At 36.5% G+C, this 24,833-nt stretch overlaps 1 protein-coding gene across 9 annotated transcripts in view; it reads left to right on the forward strand.

The window, feature by feature from the left end:
• Nucleotides 1-24,833, forward strand: part of LOC122572841 (nuclear factor of activated T-cells 5) — a 57,607-nt gene that overhangs the window by 11,198 nt on the left and 21,576 nt on the right. For 2 of the 9 annotated variants that reach the window (XM_043738383.1, XM_043738384.1), the window contains exon 1: nt 21,090-22,252. The exons of 2 other annotated variants lie outside the window; for them this stretch is intronic. In XM_043738383.1, coding sequence (XP_043594318.1) covers nt 22,114-22,252 — 139 coding nt within the window. In that variant the 5' untranslated portion in view covers nt 21,090-22,113. Of the gene's footprint in view, nt 1-3,187; nt 3,244-4,057; nt 4,162-21,086; nt 22,253-24,658; nt 24,771-24,833 lie in introns of those variants that run through there. 5 more of the 9 variants (XM_043738382.1, XM_043738377.1, XM_043738381.1 and 2 more) reach the window with 5 other exon arrangements.

The raw sequence follows: 24,833 nt of genomic DNA on the forward strand, positions 1-24,833 counted from the left end.
ACAAAAGACGTGTGATTTACACGAACATCATGGTATGTAATATATATGCCCAAGTATATTTATATATCTGAAATATACAGGGTGAACCACGCCATTGGATCGGGTTGTAGCTCGAATTTCGTTGAAAATAAAAAGAATTTGTAGAGAGAAAAATCGAATGACATGCTCTACGATTTATGTTCGTAGCTACTCTTTTTTTTTTTTATTATGCAATGCATGATTTAGTATGCACGAGGAAAGTGCAATTGCGCTGTTCTTTTTAAATAGAACTCAGTTTTTCTAGGAAAAAGTATTAAGCTACTTGGATCGAAAGATGCCTAGTTTAAAAGACATTTGATTTTCGTTCCAGCAAATCTATTATATAAAAGATAAGAAAATCATAAACACAAGCATTCCGCTCTACGTTTGTCATTGTTTATGATACGCCAAGTTCTACAAAACTGCAATTAAAATATCTTTTAAAGCAAATATTTTTCCACCCAAGTACCTTAACGCATCTTTGTAGAATATTAAAAAATGCAGCGAATGGTTAATACAAAATTATAGAGTTGCATTTAGAAAAAGGAGCGCAATTATACTTTTCCGGTATATCGAAGCATACTAAAAAAAAGCGAATAAAACCCGCGAACATGGATCTTATCGTGCCATTCAATTTTTCTCTGTACGTTTTTCCTCTGTCCTCGACGAAATCGGAGCTACAGCCGGGTCCAGTTACGTGGATCACTCTATATAGTAGGTATATACATGGCCTTCAAATCAGATACAGTAAAGACTGCAGAAATTAGCAGGATAGCCTACTAGTAATAAGAGGAGTTAGATCCGTCAAAAAACGGACATCAACTCGATAGCCGCGTGACTAGATCCATTAAGAATACGTGAAACATAGCAACATTCGTGCTGATAATTCGACCGACGTCGCAACATCGTAACGATTCTGAATAGGAAAACGACGATAACGGGAATAAACTGCGTGGTAGTTAATAGAAATTCGTTCCTAATCGATCGTCAAGGTCGTTAACATATCTCACTCTTAAGAATAATTGTCTACCAACTGCGATAAGACGTCTGACGAGACGGTGCTTACCATCGACTGTGATAGACCTGGGTCACCGACTTTCCTATACACGATTGACGTCGAAAGAAGCATTAAACGACAAGAGTATAGCGGTCTCAAGGTCGTTTTCAATATCGTCTCGAAACGCTACCTATGCTAGGTAGAAAAATTTATTTCGAGTCGAGCTTCGATGCAAAAGAAATTCTTTTCGAAAATTGAAGGCACATCGCGTTATCAGCTCTATCGTTAATTACAATAGAGTCCGCCTTATGTAAACTAGTAGACAGATAATACTATTGGGACAATGAAATTTTCGAATAATAGAACTATTATTTTTCCGATACGAAATTTCATTTATTCAAATACACATTAAGATTAATCGACAGATTCCTTAAATATTTACGTATCCAACATCTTTTTGATTGCTAAGTTACATAATTTTGTCAACATAGGTAAGTGCATAGAGTTACATTCTTGTCATACTTCGAACCATCCAAGCTGTTTTTCGAATGCCACGAATGCCTCCACGTAACAAGGCGCTTCTCCATCAGCATTTTCGTTTGCTGTTTGCGTTTATATAAAATCGTCATTATTATCGTCTTTATCGCGATGAAACCATTTCGTTACATCGGTAGATTTAAGGTTTTCCTACCGTTGCCAGCATCTGTAGAGAATCTACGTGCTTTAGATAATTTTTGACATCGTTCTTGTTTTCTAATATTTGCGATTATGGTTTATCCAACATCGTGTATTTTTACTAATTCTGTCGCACTTACGTCACTTTCGGGTTTTTTTAATTACGTCGTATTTTGTGTCGATAGTTGGAAAGAAATTTTTTTAATCAGAATTTACTCAATATATTACATTCGCGTAATAATACACGTTTATAACGGGTGTTCGGATAAGGGAGGCTCCACTACATTGTCAATTCTGAAACTAAAGATTTTTGGAGGCTGCTTCAGATCCATATCGAACATTTGGATTCCGAAATTATTGAAGAAGTATACTTTGTAGACTTTCGATAATCGAATAAAAAATTCTCAAATTTGCTTGGCAAATATTTGCACGAAGAAGGTACAGGTGCCTTCCCTTTCAGTCAAAAGGGTCTAATTTCTTCGGTCAAGTATTCAAATACTACGAGATGTTATTCAAACGTTCAAACATAGCTTCTGAATATAGAGAAGCTTTGTTCTCGAACATTGATCCATCGAGAAACACGTGGCTTTCTTTAGTCTTGGCCTGTTAAAAGAAGCAACGATTGTGTCGTGCACCGGTCGTGTATTAATTAACATTTTACATAACATAAAGTCCGTTAACGTGTCGTAACAAATCAACGCGATGAGCTTCTGGTCTGGGAATGATTACGAAACACGTTTAAATGTATTGCTGGCTGTTAATTTACGGTCAGGGGATGTTTCGACATTGATCAGTTTTCGATGGTGTTTTCATTATCGATGTGACAAAACCTGGGCTTCGAGATTCTTTCTACACATTTTTATCAAAAATTGACAGATCTATTATTATTATTATTAAATAGGTAATATCATTATACTAATTGTTAAATAGGTACGTACGATTCATACATATGAATCACTTCATCGAGGATCATACACTAAATTAATTAATTACATTTTAATAAATAAATACATCGAATTCACGCTGTTGATGTGCTACCAACATTTTTTACACAAAATCTAATTAACTATCGTGCTTTCGATTCCCACGACTGTCTCAATTCTCGAAGTTGCCATACTATCAAACAACCCCTTGGCTGATTACTTGCCATGGATGGTGGCCAAAATGTCTTTTGGCAGACTGTCATAAATCGTTGCTAGCGAACTATGATCGCTTATTGGTAGTTCCATTTCGGTTCCATCTACTTTACGTAGATTCTTGAACGTATTTGCGAATTCAGACGACAGGTCGCCGGGAATTAATGGATGTTATCGCATTGCTTAATTAATTTTGCTTCGATGAGTTTGAACGTACGAAAAAGTAATCTCATTTCGCTTCACTTGCTCCGAACACTAGGGCTAATTTGCTCTGCATCGTGCTTATCCAAAAATCGCTTTTTTTTTTGTTATCTTTACACGGTACTTGAATCACGTGTCGTGTGTTTCGTTTGATTGGCAGGTGGGCAATCCGTCTTATAACTTCATATAGCGAATCGTTGTCGTGTGATAGTTCAGGTACGTATAGACGTAGCACTGGCGAGATGTTACCTTTAGATGACGATAGATCAGGTATGTACCCGTATATCGTGCGTATAGAATAATAGCAGTGGAAGAATCGATGTTTTCCAAGTTAAATGGAACTACAGCGAATTACGGTTCGAAAGTGGCTTGATGAATCGGTGATTTTATATACGTAATGAAAATCAAATTAACTTGTTAATTGGACCGTTTTATAATCACCGTGTTAAAAATCAATAAAGATCAGATGAGTTGATAAAAAAAATTAAGAGAAACAAATCAGAAAGTTACGAGATCTTGGAATCAAAACAAGGACAAATATATACATATTACATATATTATAACAAGTTTATTTTACATACTTCACTTTATTTTAAACTTATTTTACTTTGCATATTTTCTATATTCTTGCATGTGGCGTACAGTTTTGCACCTTTATGTTTTCCATAAACATTTGCAGTCTACCTATTATTGTACAGTTATTAAATTAGTATCCATGATAATTAGTCTGTCTGGCTTTATTTTAGCCATGGAATATCGTATTATGTTACGGAGTTAACATACTAAACGGGAAAAATGAGAAATGGATGTGGATTAGACATAGAAAAATTATTGCTTTCTTGAAATATGAAATAAAATCACAGCTACTTACATACACATATGTTTCGATCTATTATTTTTCCACTTGTCTCAGCTCGAATGTTATTGCTTCGTCGCTTCGTCAAATCATCGAAGAATCATCAAAATGTACTTTGAGTCCGCAATTAATTAAACGAGTTCTCGTTTCTCATCGAATGTATTTCCTGCATAGATATCAGCTTGGTAAAATGAAGAAGAATCGTCGAAATGCTCTTTGAGTTTGCAGTTAGTGGGATCGGAAGCGTGCTTGGATGACAGCGTTCTCTGCGAAAGAAGGTCGGCAGATAATAACTAATACTAACGACGCCGACACTGCTGCTTTTCTAGTCTCACACGTGACTTCTGTTCGCGACCGTTAATCTCTATTTGCACCGTCTCGTTTCGCCGATAACTTATGCAAACGTAAAGATGTTGGGCACGGAACACGCAACGATGAATCGAATATTTCGAAATGAAAACAGTGAAAAACGATCGATAAGTCGTTTTCCGGTTGAATCGCGTCGGCGCGCGTCGAAAATCTCGCAACAGAATGATGTTTCTTGGAACGATTGCAACAACGATCGTTGAATCCATTATCGCGGCCAATTAAGTTGCGTTCCAGGCGGAAATAACTTAACGTGGCATGATTACACGTTTAATTGCGAATTTTTCTTCGGCGCTACCAGAAAACAATCCGATGCTTACGAAATAATACGCGCCAGAAACGAGCGAAGAGAGTTATCTAAGTGTCTTGTTCTTTTTTATTCTTTTGCTTTTAATTTAATTAGATGCTTGTAACTTATTTGGATATTATAACTCGAATCGTAGGGTAAATTTCGCTTTTTTATTTAAAGAGAATAATCAATAGTTTGTAATTTATTTCAAGTTATTAGGTTGATCGAAAAGTTTCTTCCGTTTTATGAGGAAATAATAGACGCTCAACGTTTTTTGCTTTATATTATTTTGTCGAATTACGTACGGTCCATTTTGTTCTGTTGAGATAAACACCGCGACATTCCAAACACTTGGTTTCACGTTTGTATGAAAGGTGCACTTGGTTTCACGCTTGTATGAAGGTACACTGTTGTAAAAAACACGTTTGCGAAAGAAAGACATTTTCCGGACAACCTAATACTTATCGTCCCTTGGAAAAGTACCTAATTTTATATTATGATTTCTGTGGTGCCATTCATTGTCCAACATACGTTTACCAGCTAATATTAGTATATTCCATTTATTGCATAATAAATCCCAGGTAAAGGAAAAAGAATATATTTGTGGAAAATGTAACAAAAAATTCTTCTAGATTTTCGTGATACAGATTCCCAGCGCTTTTCTCATAAACGATAAGCATAAAAAATACATGAAGATGCAAATGATTCAAAGTGAACTGCATATTCGCTATAATATCTTTTTTGCAAGTGCAAAAATGCATGTGCATTTTGCAGCTACGCTATTTCTTTTTAATGACTTTTGTCATCTTACAAAAAGAGAAGTGTTAGGGTAACTTGGTGGAAAACTGGTTAGTTTAAAAGATATTGTGACTTAAATTTTATAGAATTTATCATATGTGACACAAAGGAAGTATAAATAAAAGAGTGCTGTGTTACATCTTTTCTCATTTTCCATATGATATTCTTACAAAATTGTAGTTAAAAATCTTTCAAACTAATCATTTTTCGACCATGTTACCCTGATACTTTTTTTCATAGAATAGCGGAAGATCTCGATGTATGAAAGAAAGGGGGCTTCCATTAAAAAGAAAGTAACGCAGCTGCAAAACGCACATGCATTTTTGCACTTGCGAAAAGGATATTATAGTGAATAATTCATTTTCAACCATTTATGTTATTCCTTTTCCATTTTTTCTCGTATCTATCGTTTACGAGAAAAACATTGGCAACTAATGGCGTGTAAATTATGTACATAGCTCGTATCGTTCGTATAGCTTATACGATATTGTAGAAATAAGTAAAATGTGATTCTGGTAATTAGTCAGAGTACTTTGACTTGCTAAAAGGCAACACGTATTCTTCGACTAAATGACAGGAAAAAAGTCGATAGGATTCTCTGTTAGCGCGGTATTCGAGTATCACAGGTGAAAGGTGAGATCCCTGCAGAGTTTCGAGGAAACATGAAGATTAATTGATTGCAGAACTTGTTGCCTTGTCACTTTATTAATTATTTTCTAGAAAAACGATAGATCATCATGAACTTGTGAATTTATCAACATCACAATGTAATAAATGTACGTCTCTTGATTTGTTTAAACTCAGTTCACGAAGAAAATATACTTCGGAAATCTAAGATCCACAGTATCTGCAAACGATTGCCGATCCTCAAAACTTTCATAGTTAATCAGTCGCAGACCTATAATTTTTATTTCTAAAAGTTTACTATTTTAATTGTTTTACTTAAATTTCTGAATTTTTGTTAATATCGATCTGTGTGCGGGAGGTTTCACATGAAAATTAATTTAAAATGAGAGAAAGGACTTCGCCAAGTAGAACATGGCGAAAAAGGGGAAAAGTAAAGTCCGCGTCGCGCGAGCGAAGTCGAGCGATTGATCGACCTTTTAGGTCATTTCGATTCAACACGAAGTAATTTTAGCACTTGCCAAGAATCCAATATGCAGTCTGAAAGACAGAGAAAGAGAATATCACTATCTGTTCCGCGGACTATTGTTTTCGTTATCAGTGAACCTCGCGAGCTTCGATGAACGCGCGACAGTGTGAGAACCGCGGAGCGATAGCAGGCCGTTCCACCTAACGATAAATCCTCTGGAGTCCAGTTCGAGAAAAGCGCGACTATTTAATGCTCGTACGGATCAAGAAGCCTGAGCGAATGACCCGTAATAATTTTGCTTCGATTATTTATTGTTTCCGCGGCTGCCGCGTCGACGAAGCAGAAAGGCCGACATACGCTCGTCTTCGAACAATATGGAAGTCATTGTTTCTCTGTTTTCTTTAATTCGTATTAAACAAATTTTTTAGTCATAAAAATTTACCAAGCTTACTAATATCGAGAAATTATTTTGAAAGGATTTTGTAATTAAATGCTCGTTATTGCGTAACATGGAACACTTGCGATCTTTGCACACTGTATTTGTTTTTTTTTTTATCCGTTTAATTTATTTTAAACGATGTTATATTATAATGTACGAAAGTTTTTCAGGAATCGTCGAGGAACAGAGTGCTTTACCAAATAGGAAAGGTGACAAGGCGGTTTTAATTTACTTGCTAAGGTCGATCGATTAAGAGACTTTTTTGTCAAGTAAATAGATGACACATTGATTGTTCATCTCGTCTACTGACAACTTGATCAATAATGTATTTTCTAAGAAATAATTGATATAGTTAAATATTCATTAAAATGCAAATTAGAATGAAGTAGTTCAAATAATTGAAGTTATTGCGTATTTTATCTTGAAGTTGTTTGAAGTTGGAGTACTTTCCTGAAGTTGTTTGAAGCTGTACTACTTTCTTGAATATATTTTATAGCTATTACACAAGAGCCCAATAAAAGTCATCGCCGCGACACACGTACTGTAATTCAGGTAATCGCTATTGCTATTTGCGAAAAGATAGCAGTGGCGGGATTATCTGCCGTGACGTTATACAACCGCGGCGAGAACTCTTTTCAGACTGATATTCGGTGAACAATGAGTGGCATATCAGTTTTCTCTGCCTGGGGGCTTGTGACAGATTTTCGACAGTGATTCGTCGAGAATCCGAGCCGCTTTTGATAACTGTCACATCCAACTGTGCTAAATTTAAAGAAATGAAACGAACGAAAAATGTACTAGCTCCTTTTTAATGTAACAAAAATACTCAGCCACATAACGTAGGTACTGAAATTAATTAACCAATAAAATTCGTGTTACATCAGCTTAATCACTGCCATATACAATTATGCCAAATTTGAAAAAAAAGAAGGAAACTATACTAGCCTCCTGTGATCTAACAAAATAAATTCAATTACATAACATACTCAAATTAATTAATCGATTAATCTTCATCGTATCATACAGAGTCAGAGAACAGAAAGGAAAGAAAAGAATTTGTTATAACGAAAAACCTTTTTCATTCCGTGTTTAATTCAGCTGCAAATCAAGATATCAATACCAAAATAATTCGCTGTCAAATCAACAGCTTTCGGTCGAAGCGTTCACGATCTACCCTGATCGCTCGTCTTCGGTTAGCTCGATCGAATCGGCGAGCAAAATTTCGAAAGAATACGTACGGTTTATCGTTTGAAAACAATTTATTGGCAGCACTGTGTCGATAATGATTATTGACAGGCTAAACAGACTCGCTTGGCCGATTTATGGGCTATTCTATCACCTCGTGCAATACAAGGCATGTAGATACAGTACAAAAACGTTTACAATGACGCAGATGCGTCGATGACAAATTCTGAGCATAATCTTAATGCGAAAGTTGCTTTTGCTAATAGTCAATGATCTCGCCTTTGATAACGTTCGTCTCGGTAAAAGGCTCAGATGGTGTCATACGTGCACAGTCATCGAGTCCCGTTTATGGTGAACGCGTTGAAGCATAGTCAATATTATGACGACTGGTGATGTCATACTGGCGTTAAAAAATTCGAATCCTCTCTGCCCCGAAGTTTTTTTTATCTTGTAATATCGCTTATTACATATTTCTATCCACTTACTTTTTATATATCCAAGATCATCGAATTTCTTTAGGAATATAGAAAAAATAATATTTTGTTAATTCTCGATGGAAACAGCCGGCCATTAGTGAAAGTTGCGTTGGAAACTATATCGGGTTGTCATTAGTGTTAAGCCGTAACAGAGAGAAGAGCGATGATAAATAAGCGCGACGGGTCATCGTCCACTGGGAGACGAGATTTATGTTCAACGAGCCGAACGAGACTGCCGATCGTTCCTCTTCGAGCACACTCACGCGCGAAATCTCGCGCGTCCCTGTGATCGTGCTGGCGTCATCGCAACCCCTTTTGGATCTATGGCTTCGTTACGGATCGGGAACGTGCTTTTCCTACCCCGCGTGCATCCACCACCCCTTCCGTTTTAGATTCGACGCTTCCGCGATGGTTTCTTTCGGGTTTCGTTTCTGCGTTTGACCATTCCTCTGAGGATTCTTGATTAATAGGATGGTGATGGTTAATTTGGGCTCCCTGGTTTCGTAGAATGGAAGTTGTGGAGAATCGAGCTTATAATTGGTTTCTTTTATTTAGATTGAATATAGGATTGGCGAATTGGATTGGACAATTAATAGTTGTCGAGTATATGTTGGTTTTTAAGAAAATACAATTAAAAAAATTTCAGAGCAAATATTTAAAAGCTTTTGTTGAATTGAATTTTTCGATCGGCGATTATTATTACGATTGTTATCGCACATGTATTCAGCTCTACTTTAATAAAGTGGAGCTTATATTATAACGTTATAATCGGCTTCTCTTCTTTATCGGATTGAATTTTCAACTATCATTGTTGCAGGTTGAAGTTGATACTCGATATCGAGGTTATATCGATCAGTTTTCCGTTTCCTTCGCACGGTTGAAGGGTCTTGAAGGTTTCTTCCTTTTCTCCAATATTTGCCCGACCTTCAAACAGCAGGGTGGGGTCGATCTTATCCCGGCCAAAAAGCTTACACTCTAAGTGTACACTCTATCTGGCCAGAAACGTTTTATCGTATTTGCTTCGAAAACTATAAAGTTCGTTGTAAAACATTGCTAACTAACTATTACGCTCTATCTTTAATTACTATCAATTTAGATAAAACAGCTTGAAATAGAAACGTGAATCATCTTATTTTCCTAAACGAATATTGAGTCACTAGGAGTTTATTGAACAAGTATCCTAAGCAAATAATATATTTAAAAAACTATTACTTTACAAATATCGTCAGTTAAAATCTTCTGACACATTCGTATACAGATAATCCTACGTAAAATAAGCTATTTACCGGCTTTTGTTAATGATTTACGGCTAATCTCTATTCCAAAAGGAGAACGCGTAATCCGCATGTGTCGCAAGAAATCATTAGAAGTGCAAAGTCTTTTATATTCAAATCTGTCGCTTTCGTTACAAGACAGTGTGTCATCATTCGACATCATTACGTTCACGTGTGCTTTACGCTTGCGTCACGCTTTTACACGAGTGCACGCGACTTTTACACAGCATTTGCATGCGAGGTCGTGGGCGCGTGTGCACACGTTTCATTGTCACGAGATCGAGTCGGTTTCGGATGGAAATCCGGAAATCTTATGTTCGTCTGACATCTCTTATTTTTCATACAACTTTGCCATTTCGCATTATGGTTATCAATTTTACATTGCGCTTGAATTTCTTTCCTTTTCGAACTTGTACTTTTATTAATTGTATATTGTATTTTATATATTGTATATTGTAATTGTATATTGTAGTAGATGTATTAATGAACAGTCCAGATTGTCTCTGTAATTTCTTAAATCTAGCACAGTAGATAAATAAAATAAAAGTTGCACACGAAGGATTTAGTTTACTTACAGAGTATAAGAGGGTGTACGAGTGAAAGGAAAAATGCAAAAATTCTGTTTTTATCTCTCTAAATGATTGTTATAATAGATCTTGCCTCTCTAGAGAGCTTGAAAAGATTCTTGTAAATTCTTTTTACGACCTACGGAAACGACAAATGGCTTGCTTTTTACGTAGCTCTTCTATACACGTTTTTCGCTTCAAAGGAATGGTAGCAGTAATAGGAACAACTGCGGTTTCACCAAGTCAAAGTTACGCCGCAAATAACGTCCTATCTGAAAACAATTATTTACGATTATCGACAAAGTCTCGAACATGTCGACAGAAACAGACAAACACGCTTCGGCGTTCGATGTACGTTGGACTTCATTGTATCTACAAAGTCAGTATCTGTTTCAATAGCTGCACTGTTGCGCATTGTGTTAATATTTTTTCATTTGCATACGAGGATATCCGATCGTGACTCTTCTTTGCGTTTTGTTATACGATTGCGATTACAGCGAATAACAGAAAAGAGATTCTCTTTCGAAGATTCAAATGGCGATACATATTAGGTTGTTCGAAAAGTGTCTTTCTTTTACAGACACGTCCTTTACAATAACGCATCTTTATACAAACATGAAACCTAATCTGTCGAACGTTGTAATCTTTATCTTATTTATATGTATATTTATATTGATTTTTGACTTTTCGGACGACCTAATATTTTATTTTCAAATTTAGGAGCAAACAACAGTGTTAAATTTGATCACCACAGATGAAAAATCCAATAAATTACATTTCACGCCCTTTAGAAAAACAACTTTAAAATTTAATAAATGGCGAAGCAATCGCACATCGAACCTGTCCTTTTGTTTGATTTTGGAATTAAATATGTGTGATTTACTCAAATACCTTTCTATCAACGAAATCAACAAATCCAGTAAAAATGGACTTATCATATTCCCATGGTGTAACAAAGGAGTATCAAAATTAATCTGAAAAATTAATTCATAATATGGTGGCAAGTGACAAGCTCGTCCCACGATTGTGCCACTATTGTCTTTACAACAATTTTATTGCATAGTATCGTTCAGGCCAGTTATTATGCAATCGTTTGACCGTTTGACGCGGTTTTTTTTCACGGATTTGTTACAACGACTTATTAGTAATCACCGCTTAAGCATTTTGTACGAAGCATCACTCGAATAATATTATTCGCGAATATTTTATATTATGGCTCGTTATTAATAGAGTTTGTCTATTCCAAGTATCCGTGCACCACTTACGCTATAAATACGATATTTATATCGCGAATCGCGGGTGCGAAACGCTGAACAGACAAACAGAAGAGACTTCAATTAATATAAACGTTTGATATTCGAGTAACAACAACGTGGGCGTTATGCAATTTGGGTGGGTAAAAATACGGGGTTACTCTGAAAATCGTATCGTTGCGAGTAAACACAGCATACGCGTCTCGTCTCGTGCATATTACGCACCGGTATAATCGCTCTAATCGCTCGTAACGATCGGATTATGAGATTAATCGTCGCATTCAGGATAATGGCTGCGGGAACTGCCACGTAATACTCGTCGAGTTTCGTTCGAAGAACAACGCTCTAAAGATTTTTCAAGTAACAGCCTAACCAAGGCATGACAATGCAGTAGTATAGTAGAGTTACATTTATTTGAGCTCCATTCATAGTAGCGAGCACGCAAATATACTAAATTTGATTTAATTTAGTTTGTAATTATTACTGAAAAACGAACATGGAAGCTGTTATGCTATAACGTTTTAAAATACAAGGATATTTTTAGATCCTATATTATAGGAAGAAAATGCAAATTTTCATAATAAACATAATTGAATTTACGAGTATTTCCCTGTTTACAGTTTCATCACTATGCATGATATTTGTTAGTGATTTGTATTCGACTATAATGTCCGATTATGGAGAAAAAATGGTATGTACTTGAATGATCAATTTAGTGCAAATTGACATAAACTTTTGCAGACTTCGTATGTTTACTACGTTTTGTGTTGTGATATGTAATACTAGTTTTTCCTAGCAGACTACTGTAATTTATTGCTGTTTTGCTGTGTGTGAAATCGTAGAACGTTCATAAATATTTAATGCCACGAAGAACATTGTTTTACACTTTTTTGCAACTACTACCTGTCTTATTACCTTTTTCTATTGTTAGACAACGTAGTTGAATGCCATTGTAAACTTGTTCACTGCAGACTTTGACCTTAATCTATACCATTTAAAATTCTCCTTCGCTGTAAAGCTTGATAAATGAAGATAAAAAATTGATATACAAGGTTCTCATTTTTAAATATAATATGTATAACATTATCGTTTTTTCCTCTCTTTCAATTTACACAGTTGATTAGTATACCTTTTGAGAAAGGACAAGTAAAGAGGGAAGAATTTTTTTGTTAATCGATATATTTCAACAGCAGTTGAAAAAATTGATTACATTGCGTGAAGGTTAAATGACTGATTAAAGTCACTTATTTACACACGACAACTTATCACTTGATCGAGAAATTATAAAAGACAGGGACAATCAATGAATCTGTTGTTTCCAATAAATTTATTTAAGTTGCGGGATATTTCAATAGAATTAGAATATTACTCATTTAATCGTTTAATCAGAAATATTATCTTTATCATCGTCCTTCGCATCGTTTACACCTGTACAGGTAACCAGCTGTTAGTTCTTACGTGTTTTTGTCTTTGTCATTACAGCGGGTGTCGTGTTCCTTGACGTCACGATCGATGCCAGAAATTGTGCCACGTTTATGTCTGCACACTAATTGATCGCGTCAGCTTGTCGATTATCTAATCATGTTCAGCCGTGCTTCCTCGAGCAAGACGGCGATCTTCGCGCTGTCATTTGCCGAGCCTCTGAACAATCGCACATACACACTACTCCTCGATGACTCGTTCGAGTGAACGCGAATCCATTCCGCTCTAAACAACACCTGTTGAAGGCTACCGATTCTTCACAATTCATTTTTTATTGAAGCAACTGGAATCACCATCTAGAGAATATTTTGTAGTGCATCGTATATCATACATTGTCAAACAAATTACAATCGCAAATTAGTTGACATTATTTCCTTATTCTATGTTATAGTTTTCATTTTATTTTAAACGCATAACGTTATAGTAGATTTACAAAGTAGAACACTAAACGCTGATGCCAAAGAGTAGTTCAGTTCCCGTGATGACTTAATTAATTTGGATCTTTATTCTGGGTTATCTTTTTTATGAAGGATTATTTGTTCTGAATATTTCGGGACCTTGAAGTCTTTAGAATTGTCGATTAATTTCATTTCTAGGAATAATAATGACGCTACGAATAATAATAATAACAATAATAATAACGAAGTAGAAAGACATTGAAAAATGACTGGGATTCGATTTATTCGAACAAGGACACCGCCAGTCGCTATTGTACAACAAGCGGCGTTATTCGTTAAGTGTTATCAATTCGCGATGCAATTTAAACGACAACCAGTATTTCTTGTTTCAATCTCGTTTCCTTGCTCGTTGAAGCAGCCATGTTTATAGCCAGATCCGTAGCGACGGATTTTGCAATGGATCGCGGTTTGTAAATGAGGATTGTTGTTGCGAAGTGGAAAAAAGATATTGGTACGATGTCATTACGTAAAATTGGAATGTCCTCTCGAGCCGGTCTCGTCGTAGATTATGCCGATGACGATCTGGAAATGGAGCATGCCGCCACGTGTTCCTTCACATTTTAATTTGCATACATCCTGCCGTTCGTTTTCATTCATATTGCTTCTCGTATCTGTATATGTTATACCAGATGTATAACGCTTCGCGTATATTGTGTCGTATTCTCATATCGGTTTATCGTCCGATTTTCCTTTTAACTCGATACTCCTGACAACAACGATCGAGCCTCTATCGAGCAAAGATCAAGAAACACAGGGAACAAACGTAAATATAACGGGGCATAAATCGTGAAAGTAACCAAACATCGTCGAATAAAAATTTGCGAATACAGTACGCGTAATTCTAAATCTCATCGTATGATTCGCTCACGGTGTTTCATGTTTTACAGTTTAGAATCACTGTATACAGCTAGCTAATGGTATATTGGTTTACTTGGTAGAAAGGGTGTATCTTCCAACGTTTGAGCCAGAAGATCCAATTAACGAACACGCGGTCGGTGATCTCTGACAATGAAAATCCTATTAATCGGCCATTGGTCGCTGGCGTATTATTGCTAATACCCGTTGTTTGAAGAATTATATTTTCATTTTATTAAAGAATTATTTTTCCGGATTATATAGAGCAATAAACGGAACATTAATGATTAGGAGAAGCAGCCTATATCGAAACAAGTAATATGTAATGCACGGCATTATTAAATATTATCGTGAATCGTATAGTAATTACAATATTAGACATACAAATTAATTCAGTGACTTATTAAATAAAATTATGAAGTTTATTTATGACTCGCGTAAATTAATTTTTTTTTATTCAACAAATTCAAGCAAAGTTACGCAAATACAGATAATGTCCTTTTCAAAATTATCATAAGACAAGAAAATATTTGAATTTTTAATGAACTGAAATTATTTCTGATAATAAATCGACTAATAATAATGAACCAAGTTTACATAAATACATAATTGAATTTGTAATATACATATAGTACACACTTATATGCAAATAACAATCAGTTTTTTGCTCATATTATGTAATATAGAAATGTCTACAGAAGAGGCAAGAAACGATGATGTTTTGAATATAAAAATATATCTAGTAATATTATTAGAGCGCACTTGAAATTAGTACCCTTTCATTCGATACAATTTCTCATTTTTATCCTTATCGATGAATATAACGATATATGCGGCGTCGATAACATTTTTTCATTCGTAAAATGATGATCTTGTTGACCGATGTTAATAATTTGAGTCTTTAACCTTCGCATGGACACTCGAGCTTCGCATCGAATCTATTTATCGCACGTGTCCAGCTTCTTATCTTTTCCGAATTAATTTTCTCTCGTTGTTGTTCAAACAGAAGACAGATCTATCGAAAGATCTATAACAATCGAGTGACCATGACGCGGTACCGATAGATGATACGATACAAGCTAAAGCCTTGCCATTGTTGTACAATTTTTTCGCAATCGAACAGAAGATTCATTCTGAAATATCATCGACGCGAATTTTCATAAATGAATGCAAATTCATTTTGTCATCGTGGCTATCGTGTATCGGCAATCGTGTATCGACAATCGTATATCAATATTGCGATATTAATAATCGTGTTTCTTTCGAAGAAGAAAATACAACCACAAGGATGCTCTCTCAATAGCATAATCAAGCGGATGAAAGAAAAAAAGACGATAACATTTTATCGCAACTGTCAACGTAATAATCTTGTAATCGGTGTACCGTTTTAGAAACAAATAATTTCAAATTCCAAAATTAGAGCGATTATAACCGTATAATTAGAGCGTATTTCAAAATTAGACCAGTCCAAAATTACACATTTTCTTCCCCGAATCATATGCAATATTAGAAATTATGTAAATCGGTCAGTTGCTGTGACGATCTTTGAAAGTTTTATATGATCGTTTCGGAGAAAGTTTACATATCATTTTCTCGTGATTCGTAATTCGTGACAACGAAACGACCATCACGGGCTCGTGACACATTTTTCTGTAAGGTGACTCAGACGGTTCAACTATTTCGACAATATACACGCTGTTGCTCATTACACATTCTAACGAGTCTTTAATCGACGAGACGCGTTCGCGATCCACCGATCGTCCGTATTACAACGCGTTCGACGTATATGCGTCGACTGTGTGTATCCGCCTTTAGATTAGCCTGGATACGCTGATAAGGAACCGGCTACGGCGGGTTCGGAAACACTCGCGACGATTGGTGGGTGTTGAAAGAAAAAAATTGTACATAAGTACAGACGGGGAGATACGCGGCTGGTTAACGCGAGCGGAGTGTGCTGACTCGATTAAAGCGAGACCTTAATGTCGAGGGTCACGAGTCACGAGTCCTAACCATTGCTTTCACATATACATCGTTTCAGATTTGTTTACTACACCGTTCTGTTAACAATCGCGTTGCTACGAAAGCTCGAGTTCTGCTTCTGGTCCTATAGTTTCTTCGATTCAAATCGTGGTACTTCCATTTTTTTTTTAATTCTTTCCTTATATATCTTCATACGTATTGATGATTTATTTCATTTACAGATCATACATTGTCTTTTCTACAATCTTGCATTTAACAGATAGGATAATCAGTTGACTTGTTATTTGTGAAATATTCATATTCGGTTCCATTTGTTTTCCTATCAAGTTTGTCGTTATTATGCAAAGGAATTAATTACTGTCGATAACTTGAAATTTTTGACTTGCAAAGTTTCACTAAAATATCGCTTGCGTTACGTAAGAAGGCCCTGTTGATCAATTGTCTTCTTTCGAATGGAAATGCGATAATGGATAAGGAGGAATCTACTATATATCTATATATTTCGAAATTAATATATATCGTATATATTTCAAAATTCGAGCAGGAATTAGTGTGATTTCTGACGAAATATCGATGAAATATTACAGATTTCGTATAATAGGTATAGGTCATAAATTAACCTCCCATGGATCAGATTTTTTCAGCTTCTTTAATTCCATATGAGTTTTCTGCGAGGCCGTTTGTTTGGAAACATTTGATCGTTAACAGTGATAACTAGATTGGTTCACGTAACTCGTTGCAATTTAAAATATCTATTTCAATCGACGTAAACGTCGAATGCTTTTTATAGATTCAGCTCATTAAAACGTTAAATTCATTCGTGTGATCGAGTGTCAACGTAAAAAGGTACTTTATTGGTCGATGTATCGTCGTTTAATCGTTCGTATTCATTTTGCCGCAAATTACTTTGCCGTTATGTCACTCAATTATTAAACGTTCATTTCTATTCGTTATTACTTCATATAGCCTCGATCTTTTCTGATACTTTTCTCTCTTTTATTCGTATAAAAATTTACCTATTTATCGTTTATTAATAGGAATAATAATAGAATTTAATAATGTATTCTACTAATGATAATAATGATCAAATATAGTAAATTGCAAATGAAATGGCTGATCTCTTAACGAACACTTCAACGTTTATAGTTTTCTTGGGAATACTGTTAATCAAATTACGGTCCGCAGGATTCGATACATTTTGACCATTGTAAAACAAACGTATCTGAGACACAAACAGCATGTATGTATTAATAATTATCGATGGTTAATTTATGTAAGAGCGTTAAGTACACCGCAAACAGCTCCGACAAGTGGAGACCGAACAAGTGTTAACCTTCGATGCTAATTAATCGAATTGGTAGACACATAGTCTTTAAATTTGCCTCGCGCTATCGGATTATCGGTATTGCGATCGATAGACAAATCTTCGCTATTTTCTAAACCGACAAACAAATCTGTTAAATCTCGAGCTAATTGCTTTTCGACGTGTTCGGATTGGCACGTACACTGGCAACCATAAGGATTATCTACTGAAATGTCCACTATTTTATTTATTATGTACTAAATAATTTCCGCAGGCTTCATTTTCTGCTTACTTTATTCGAAATCAATTATTCCATTCGCAACTTACGTGTCTCATAAAATAAGATACTAAATGATATAAGATAAAACCTCCAAAGCAAATCTTCAAACGTCCAATTTGGTTTTTCTTATAAATTTTGTAATACGCGCGGTTAATAAATTTCAACTTAATTTTCTAATTATGACTCCTATTTATGCCTATCTTAACTGCATTAACTTGCTTTATGAATAATAATATATTTATATTCCTGCTTTCGTCGTTAAGCATCGTTGAATACCTTCCATCAAAATTAACACCGATTATTCCTCGCACTGTCCGGATTTTTTTTTTTTTGCTAGCCAGTTTACGTAACGCAGTTCCACCGCTTTCTCCCGCTTTTTCTTTTTTCCTGTTATATATTTTTTTCTTAATCGTTGTTGCACAATCGTGTTTCCACTTAACTAAATATATAACGGAGGCTATTTATCCAGTTCATTATCCTGATTAGGAGCCTCCCTGAGTGTTTCAGGTGTCACAGGTATCGCTAGGTGTACCAAATCGAAGATTATTAGTAATTCGATTGTTAAACGGTTAATATTACTGAAAATAAATATAACGATTTTTCTTCGTTCTCGCTAACGTCAACCTGGTAATGAGAGCTACGGTATCATTAACGTTCTAAGTACGAGGCGATCTGCGAGACCTTTACCTTTGATTAAGGTCTACCTTTGATTAAGGACTTCCATGAGATGCAAAACGAAATTCTCCTGTTATTCACGCGTCTCGGGAAACTGTTTTTCTTTCATTGCTCTTGTCGTTAACAGATTTTTATCAAATACATATATTTGCTTATGCATAAGAAAATTTTGGGTAATTATTTACCAAGTGAACGATCTCGACGATTTCAATGACCTTAAGAGATGTTATCAAGGTTAATATTCTGAACAACTTTTCCTTGTACATATATACGCCGCTCGGCTTCAATTTCCTAAATATCAGCAAAAATATATCCTACCCTATATCATATTCTGCTTCTGACAGGAAGTGTTCATATTACGCACGCACACAGTCCTGGTATTGTTTACGTGTTATAGTATCTATATTACAACAAATTATTAAATTTGTTGAATTGTTCGTGACGTAGACGGTTGCATTTTTATCTAGCCCAACCAAAATCAATTCACGAAAAGGCGAAACAGAGGGTTTCATCTTAGATCCTAGATCATTTTCTACTGAACTGATATTAGTTATTAGTATGGTACTTGTACTGGTATTATATTATAAACTAATAATAATAATAGTTGCGTTTATGCCAGAAACAAACAAATATATGCGACAAGTGATCATAATTATTGAGTGCTTTGGTAGCATGAAATAAATTTAGCTATTAAATAATTTAGAATTTATATAAAATTTGATATTATATTATCGTTGTTCAAAATTGAAAAATATTTCAGCCATTATTTCGAGAAACGTAACTATTCGACTATCCAAATCATACTGTCGAAATAGAAACTTGGCTAAATAGCCAATATAACGTCCTTTGCGATTTCCATACCGTGTAGTGTTTGCTCTGGTTTCCCGCCAGACACGTTCTACAGTTTGTGTATGTACATTACTGTCTACAGCTGTGTGGTTTGTACCGTAGAATACCTCAGATCAATAACACACATGTTGTAAATAGCAAATTACCATATATAGTATCGAATATGTTTCTGCGAAGAAGGTTAGTCAGAATGTTGAGATTGTCGGCTTTGTAAATAATTACCAAATTTTATTTCAACAATAAGAATAGGGTGATGAAAGAAAACAAGAAACATGTTTCCTTTGCATTCGATTCTATCACTTGTCCCTGTTCGTATTTCATCGATGGATCACGGATTCGAACATCGCTGAGAATTGTTTCATTTACTTCGAAATAAAAGTTGTCAAAGGGGAAGAATCCATAGAGAAGTTGGAAAAGTAAAAGGAGAAGGGAGCAATAGAGTTAGGTTGCAATCAAATGAGCTGATTTTATGGGGACGGCGTCGCATTTTACAGCCTCGTCAACAGTTTAAGCATCCAGTAGATCTAGTTCTTTCAGATATTCGATCTTTCACGTATCCTACAAAAGTCGTGACTTTAAATTCGAGAAAATAATAGTAAAAAGAAAAGATTATCAGATGATAGAAAATTTCATCCATTTCAATCAAACGAACAACTGTTTGATCGTGCAGAAATTTAACTGGAGAACTTTCGTTCAGAAAGCTTTCATCTTGTAACAGATCCATCCATCGAAATCCAAGTATTAAAGTAAAAAAAAAATTCATGAAAATTTAATCCATCGAGTACACGCGAGGTCGTTAGCACGTGTCCTTGACTTCTCCATGATGTTCATCGCCATATTAACTCGTTATACAACGGTAAACTGCAAAATTGCTGTAAAAAGTTCAAGCACTATAACCAATTAGAACCGCGAGGGAACAAAGTGGTTCGTTACTCAGCGATTTCTTCGTACGAAGGGTTAATACGGTACCGTTCGTAATTATTCGAACGATAATGAGTTCTAACTTAACTCCAGCCGTACGGTTACTCGTTATGCAAACAATATCCCCGAAAGATAAGTCGCCGTCTATATTTCGTCGTTTCGGGGCGAAACCAATTCGAAACTGACTCGAAGCTTGCCAATTAGAGCGCGGACATTTTCGAGGCTACCTGTTGCTTTGTTCCAACGTGAAACGCGTTAAAATATTCAGATTTAATTTTCTCTTGCCCACCGATCCATTCATTACCGCTTGTGCTTCATCGTAAAACTAGAAACAAATTTTTTCTCTTCCCATATAGAAATTTTTAAACCTCGAAAGATACGTAGATGCGTGTTGTCCGCATTTATAGAAAATTTCTGGATGTAAAGATTACACGGTATACGAACGAAATTGAATATTTAGCGGTTACAATAAATCATTTTTCCTTTTGCACATTTTCTAGAGAACATTTAATAGATACAAGTTTTTCAGCTATGTTCAGTTTAAAGTTATGAATCTACAAAATACTCACAGTCCACGGTCTATTTATTCTTCAATAGCAGATAAAAAATAGAAAGTTGATTGTGTTATTATTGGACGATAATATTAAAATAAAATTCGCCAGAGCTGAAGTTTCACCCTTGATAGTCCCAAGGTTTAAATTAGACACGTAAATCGAACGTCTCCGCAATAAGCGTGCAATTTTTTACATTTTCCAACGGTCGATCAGGCGGAGCAATTATAGGTCCACCTTAACGTGTGTTGGATCATCGTCAACATCGTTTTCCCCCGAAAATAAACGAACTGGGGATGAAATTATAGGGATAAAAACTGCTGGTCGGGGAGAACCGTGTGCGATGTGTCGGGCTTCAGCCAGTAGCTTCGAAATGCGATAGATAGACAGTGGGGTAATTAGCGGCTGCTGATTGGTCACCTTCCTTCTCGATATATCCGAAGCTGGTCGGGGATGTAGGAACGTATAAACGTGTTGCGTGAGCGTTCATGGTGGGGGCTTATTTACTCGCTATTCAAACCATGCCGGGTTGGCCGATCGACGACGAGACAAGAAACGCCAGTCCGCGTCTGACACTCGTTGCGATCAGGCGATGTACCTTGAACGGTATATCGATTCGTTTGTGTTTGCTTGATCGTTCATATTACCGCGGGAACAACATCGAACTGGTGCTGTGTTGGTTGAGAAAGTGTTGCTATTTCAGAGAAAGATAGACATTTTCTTCGTAATCCATTTCATTTTTCTCGATTCTCCATTGTAAACAGAAAGAAAGAAAGAGGAAAAGAGAAACCTCTTTTCTCGAATTTCCATTCGATTCGATCATCGTACCAGAGACTACACACGTTGAGACTGGTAATTCTATTGGAAACAATCCAAAACCAAGTTTTTACCGAACGATTCGCTAAATCGATCGATCGATCGATTAGCGAACGGAGGTAACTTAGAACACGTGCACCTCGAGAGTGATATGGAACAAGTTGCTCGTACGACGAGGCTCAATCGTGTGGAGGGACAGTGCGAAGTGAAAGCGCGAAAATCGATCGTTTCAATCTTCGGAGATCGTCGATCGACGCGTGAAATATACGCTTGAGAACTACGGAGGAGATCACTTCGGGCCTTCTGGTCCTCGGAGACCTCATGGCACCCGATCTTGAAAAAAGGCGGCAAGAACTTAGGAGGACCAACAGTTGCACCTTGGAACAGGGACACGAGCACCTTCAAATGCTCCTGCAACTTCGATGCACCGGAAATGCATTGATCGAGCCTTATCGACACGGTAAACTTGATCCATCTCCATATGTGCATGCTTCATTATTACTGTTTAATATTCAACGATTGGATCATGCCTAGATAGGCCTGGTAATTGATATCTCCAGTCGGAACCAGTTGTTTCTGTGTGTGGTTATTTTCAATTCTTTCTTTCCTTTTCTTTTTTTATTGTCTTTCATCTCTCACTTGCGACTTGCGTCGAGACTTTCAGTGAGTATACCGCACGTTTAATGCGATATTTATATAGGCATATAAATTTTATTTGGACGTAGAGAATTCCCCGTTTCTTTTATTAGTCGTAATCGTTACTTTATTCTATAACTATAAAAGCAGTAAAAAATAATCAACTCGTAACTTTGCATAGATATTTTATAAATTTACGTACTTATATTTTCTAAGATGTTAATCATTGTTTTGTAAAATATACGAATAAAAATGTGTTCTTTTTATTTTCATTTCTTTCATCCAAGTTTTATACGTCATTGGTGCTTTTAACTTCACTAACAAAGCACTCCAACGAATTAATAACGTGCGCGATCATTACCACAGTAATTCCATTTTCTTTTTTCTTTTTTTTGTTGCTATACGAGTTCACTTTTCTTGCTATTGAATGCCGCGATTTTCTTTGGGTTTAAGAAACAACGTTTCGTATGCTTCTTCATCCACGTAAGAGGGGATAAGTTTCACGTGCATATCTTTATCAAAATTTTTTTACAAGTCTGGATTACTAAAGTTTTAGCCACGTTTCTTCTTCCCAACTCGGTTTACAGATATACCGGAATGATTAATTGGTGGAATTAGAGAAATTGCGAAGATTTCTGCAACTTAATCGAGCTAACGCCACCGTTAGCGCTAAAAGGCGATAAGAGTTTCGCATGTTCATCCTACCGGTTTCTCGCTTTATTAAATAGGTACCCTTAGGCGAGCCTTCTACTTGTTTATGCCGTCGTCGATGAGATCGCCACGATACCTCCTTTCCTTTCTTCTTTTTCTCTTCTCTTCTTACCTCTTTTTCAAACGTACGATTATTCTGCTCCAAATTCCACAAATTTATTTTCCTCTTTTTTAAACGAGTTTCACGCTTTATTTCAGTTAACATATAACTTAAATACGTCTACATCGTACAAACAACAAATTGTTTTTTCGTGTTTTACGAGTCAGCCTCTACTCCGAAACGGTACATTATTTTCGTTCAGTGGAATATATAGTTTTCGTTTGACCTTTGATAAAGAGAAATACAATTTGTTAAAAATTAGTCGCGCTGCAGGTCTTCATACATTTTACAAAAAACATAATTTTCGCTTAAGTAAAAAACCATGTACACACAACGTCGTGTATTAACACGTTTATTCTTTAACGTATCAGGTATTGATAAAACGATTCTTGATCGTTTTGTCGTAGTAAGTACGCAATAGCTTTGCTTACTTCGCTTTTTCACAGTCTACGAAGATTTTTGTAAGTGACACGGTATCCCTTCCATCCCTTAAAATCTTATGCATAAGTGTCTCATACATAAAGGGACACGCCTTCTTTGTTCTATGCGTTTCCACCTCGAATTCATACAGATACTATGCAAATCTATCCATCTTTTAAATTCTTATAAATAGCAATTATTCTATAAGACACATACTTCGTCATTCCTCTTCTCTCTAAATCCTCCAGTCTCCCGCTACGTACCGTATTTCCATTTGGAACTCGGGATGGGGTCGATTGCATTTCCACGCTATTTTTCTCTGCTTATCTGCCGTCTCGATATTATTGTTAGAAGCATTTCTGCGCGTTGTTTCGTCTGTCTAACACCCGGGAAATCGACATCGTCTCTATTGTATCGGGTCTGAGATAACCTCTGCGAGGAGTCCTTCGAACCGAACCACGTACCACCCCGTTCCTCCGCCATCTCGTTTCCTTTCCTCTTTTCCTGCGTCTCGAACGCTCACAATAAATCACTGCCCTCGCGCGCTCCTTCCTCTCCTTCGCCCTTGATACGCGCTTCTCTCGCCTCTTACCCCTATCGTCGTCGTTGGCGAACGTTCTCTATCTGTGTTATGCTTTCTTATGATTCACTCGTTTGGTCCCAGAACACAGGAGGAGAAGGAAGACTACGGCCGCTGAGAGACGGTCGCGAATCGCGATACTCCGGTTATCGCGGCCCGTCTGAAAAGCGCTTTTGCGCGGTCGTTGCCAGGCGAAACGGAAGAAGGGAGAGCCAATCCGCTTCGGGTCCGCGGCAATCCGCCTCGAAACCACCGCCGACCAATCGCGCTTTGCGTCTCCCGCGCTTTTCTTCGTCGTTCGTTCGTCTCCGATTTTCTGTCGTTGGAGCGCTCGCGGCCGATCGTGGCGAACGATCGGCTCCTCAGTCGTCCTCCTCCTCTTCTTCTTACCGATCTTCTGGCTTGTGGTAAGAATTTTCAGAACCGTTCCACACAGTGTCACGAGTTGTTGCGATCTCTATTGTTCCATGTTACGTCTCGTCGATCCGTTCGAGAACGGGGTGTTTCCTGCGTTCGGCGATACGCTCTTCGGTGAGTCGTGAGAACCGTTTTCGTCGTTCGATTGACAAAATTTGGCCGTTCGACAACACGCGA

This window comes from Bombus pyrosoma, linkage group LG11 (genome assembly GCF_014825855.1).
Source record: "Bombus pyrosoma isolate SC7728 linkage group LG11, ASM1482585v1, whole genome shotgun sequence".
NCBI classification, from domain to species: Eukaryota; Metazoa; Arthropoda; class Insecta; order Hymenoptera; family Apidae; genus Bombus; species Bombus pyrosoma.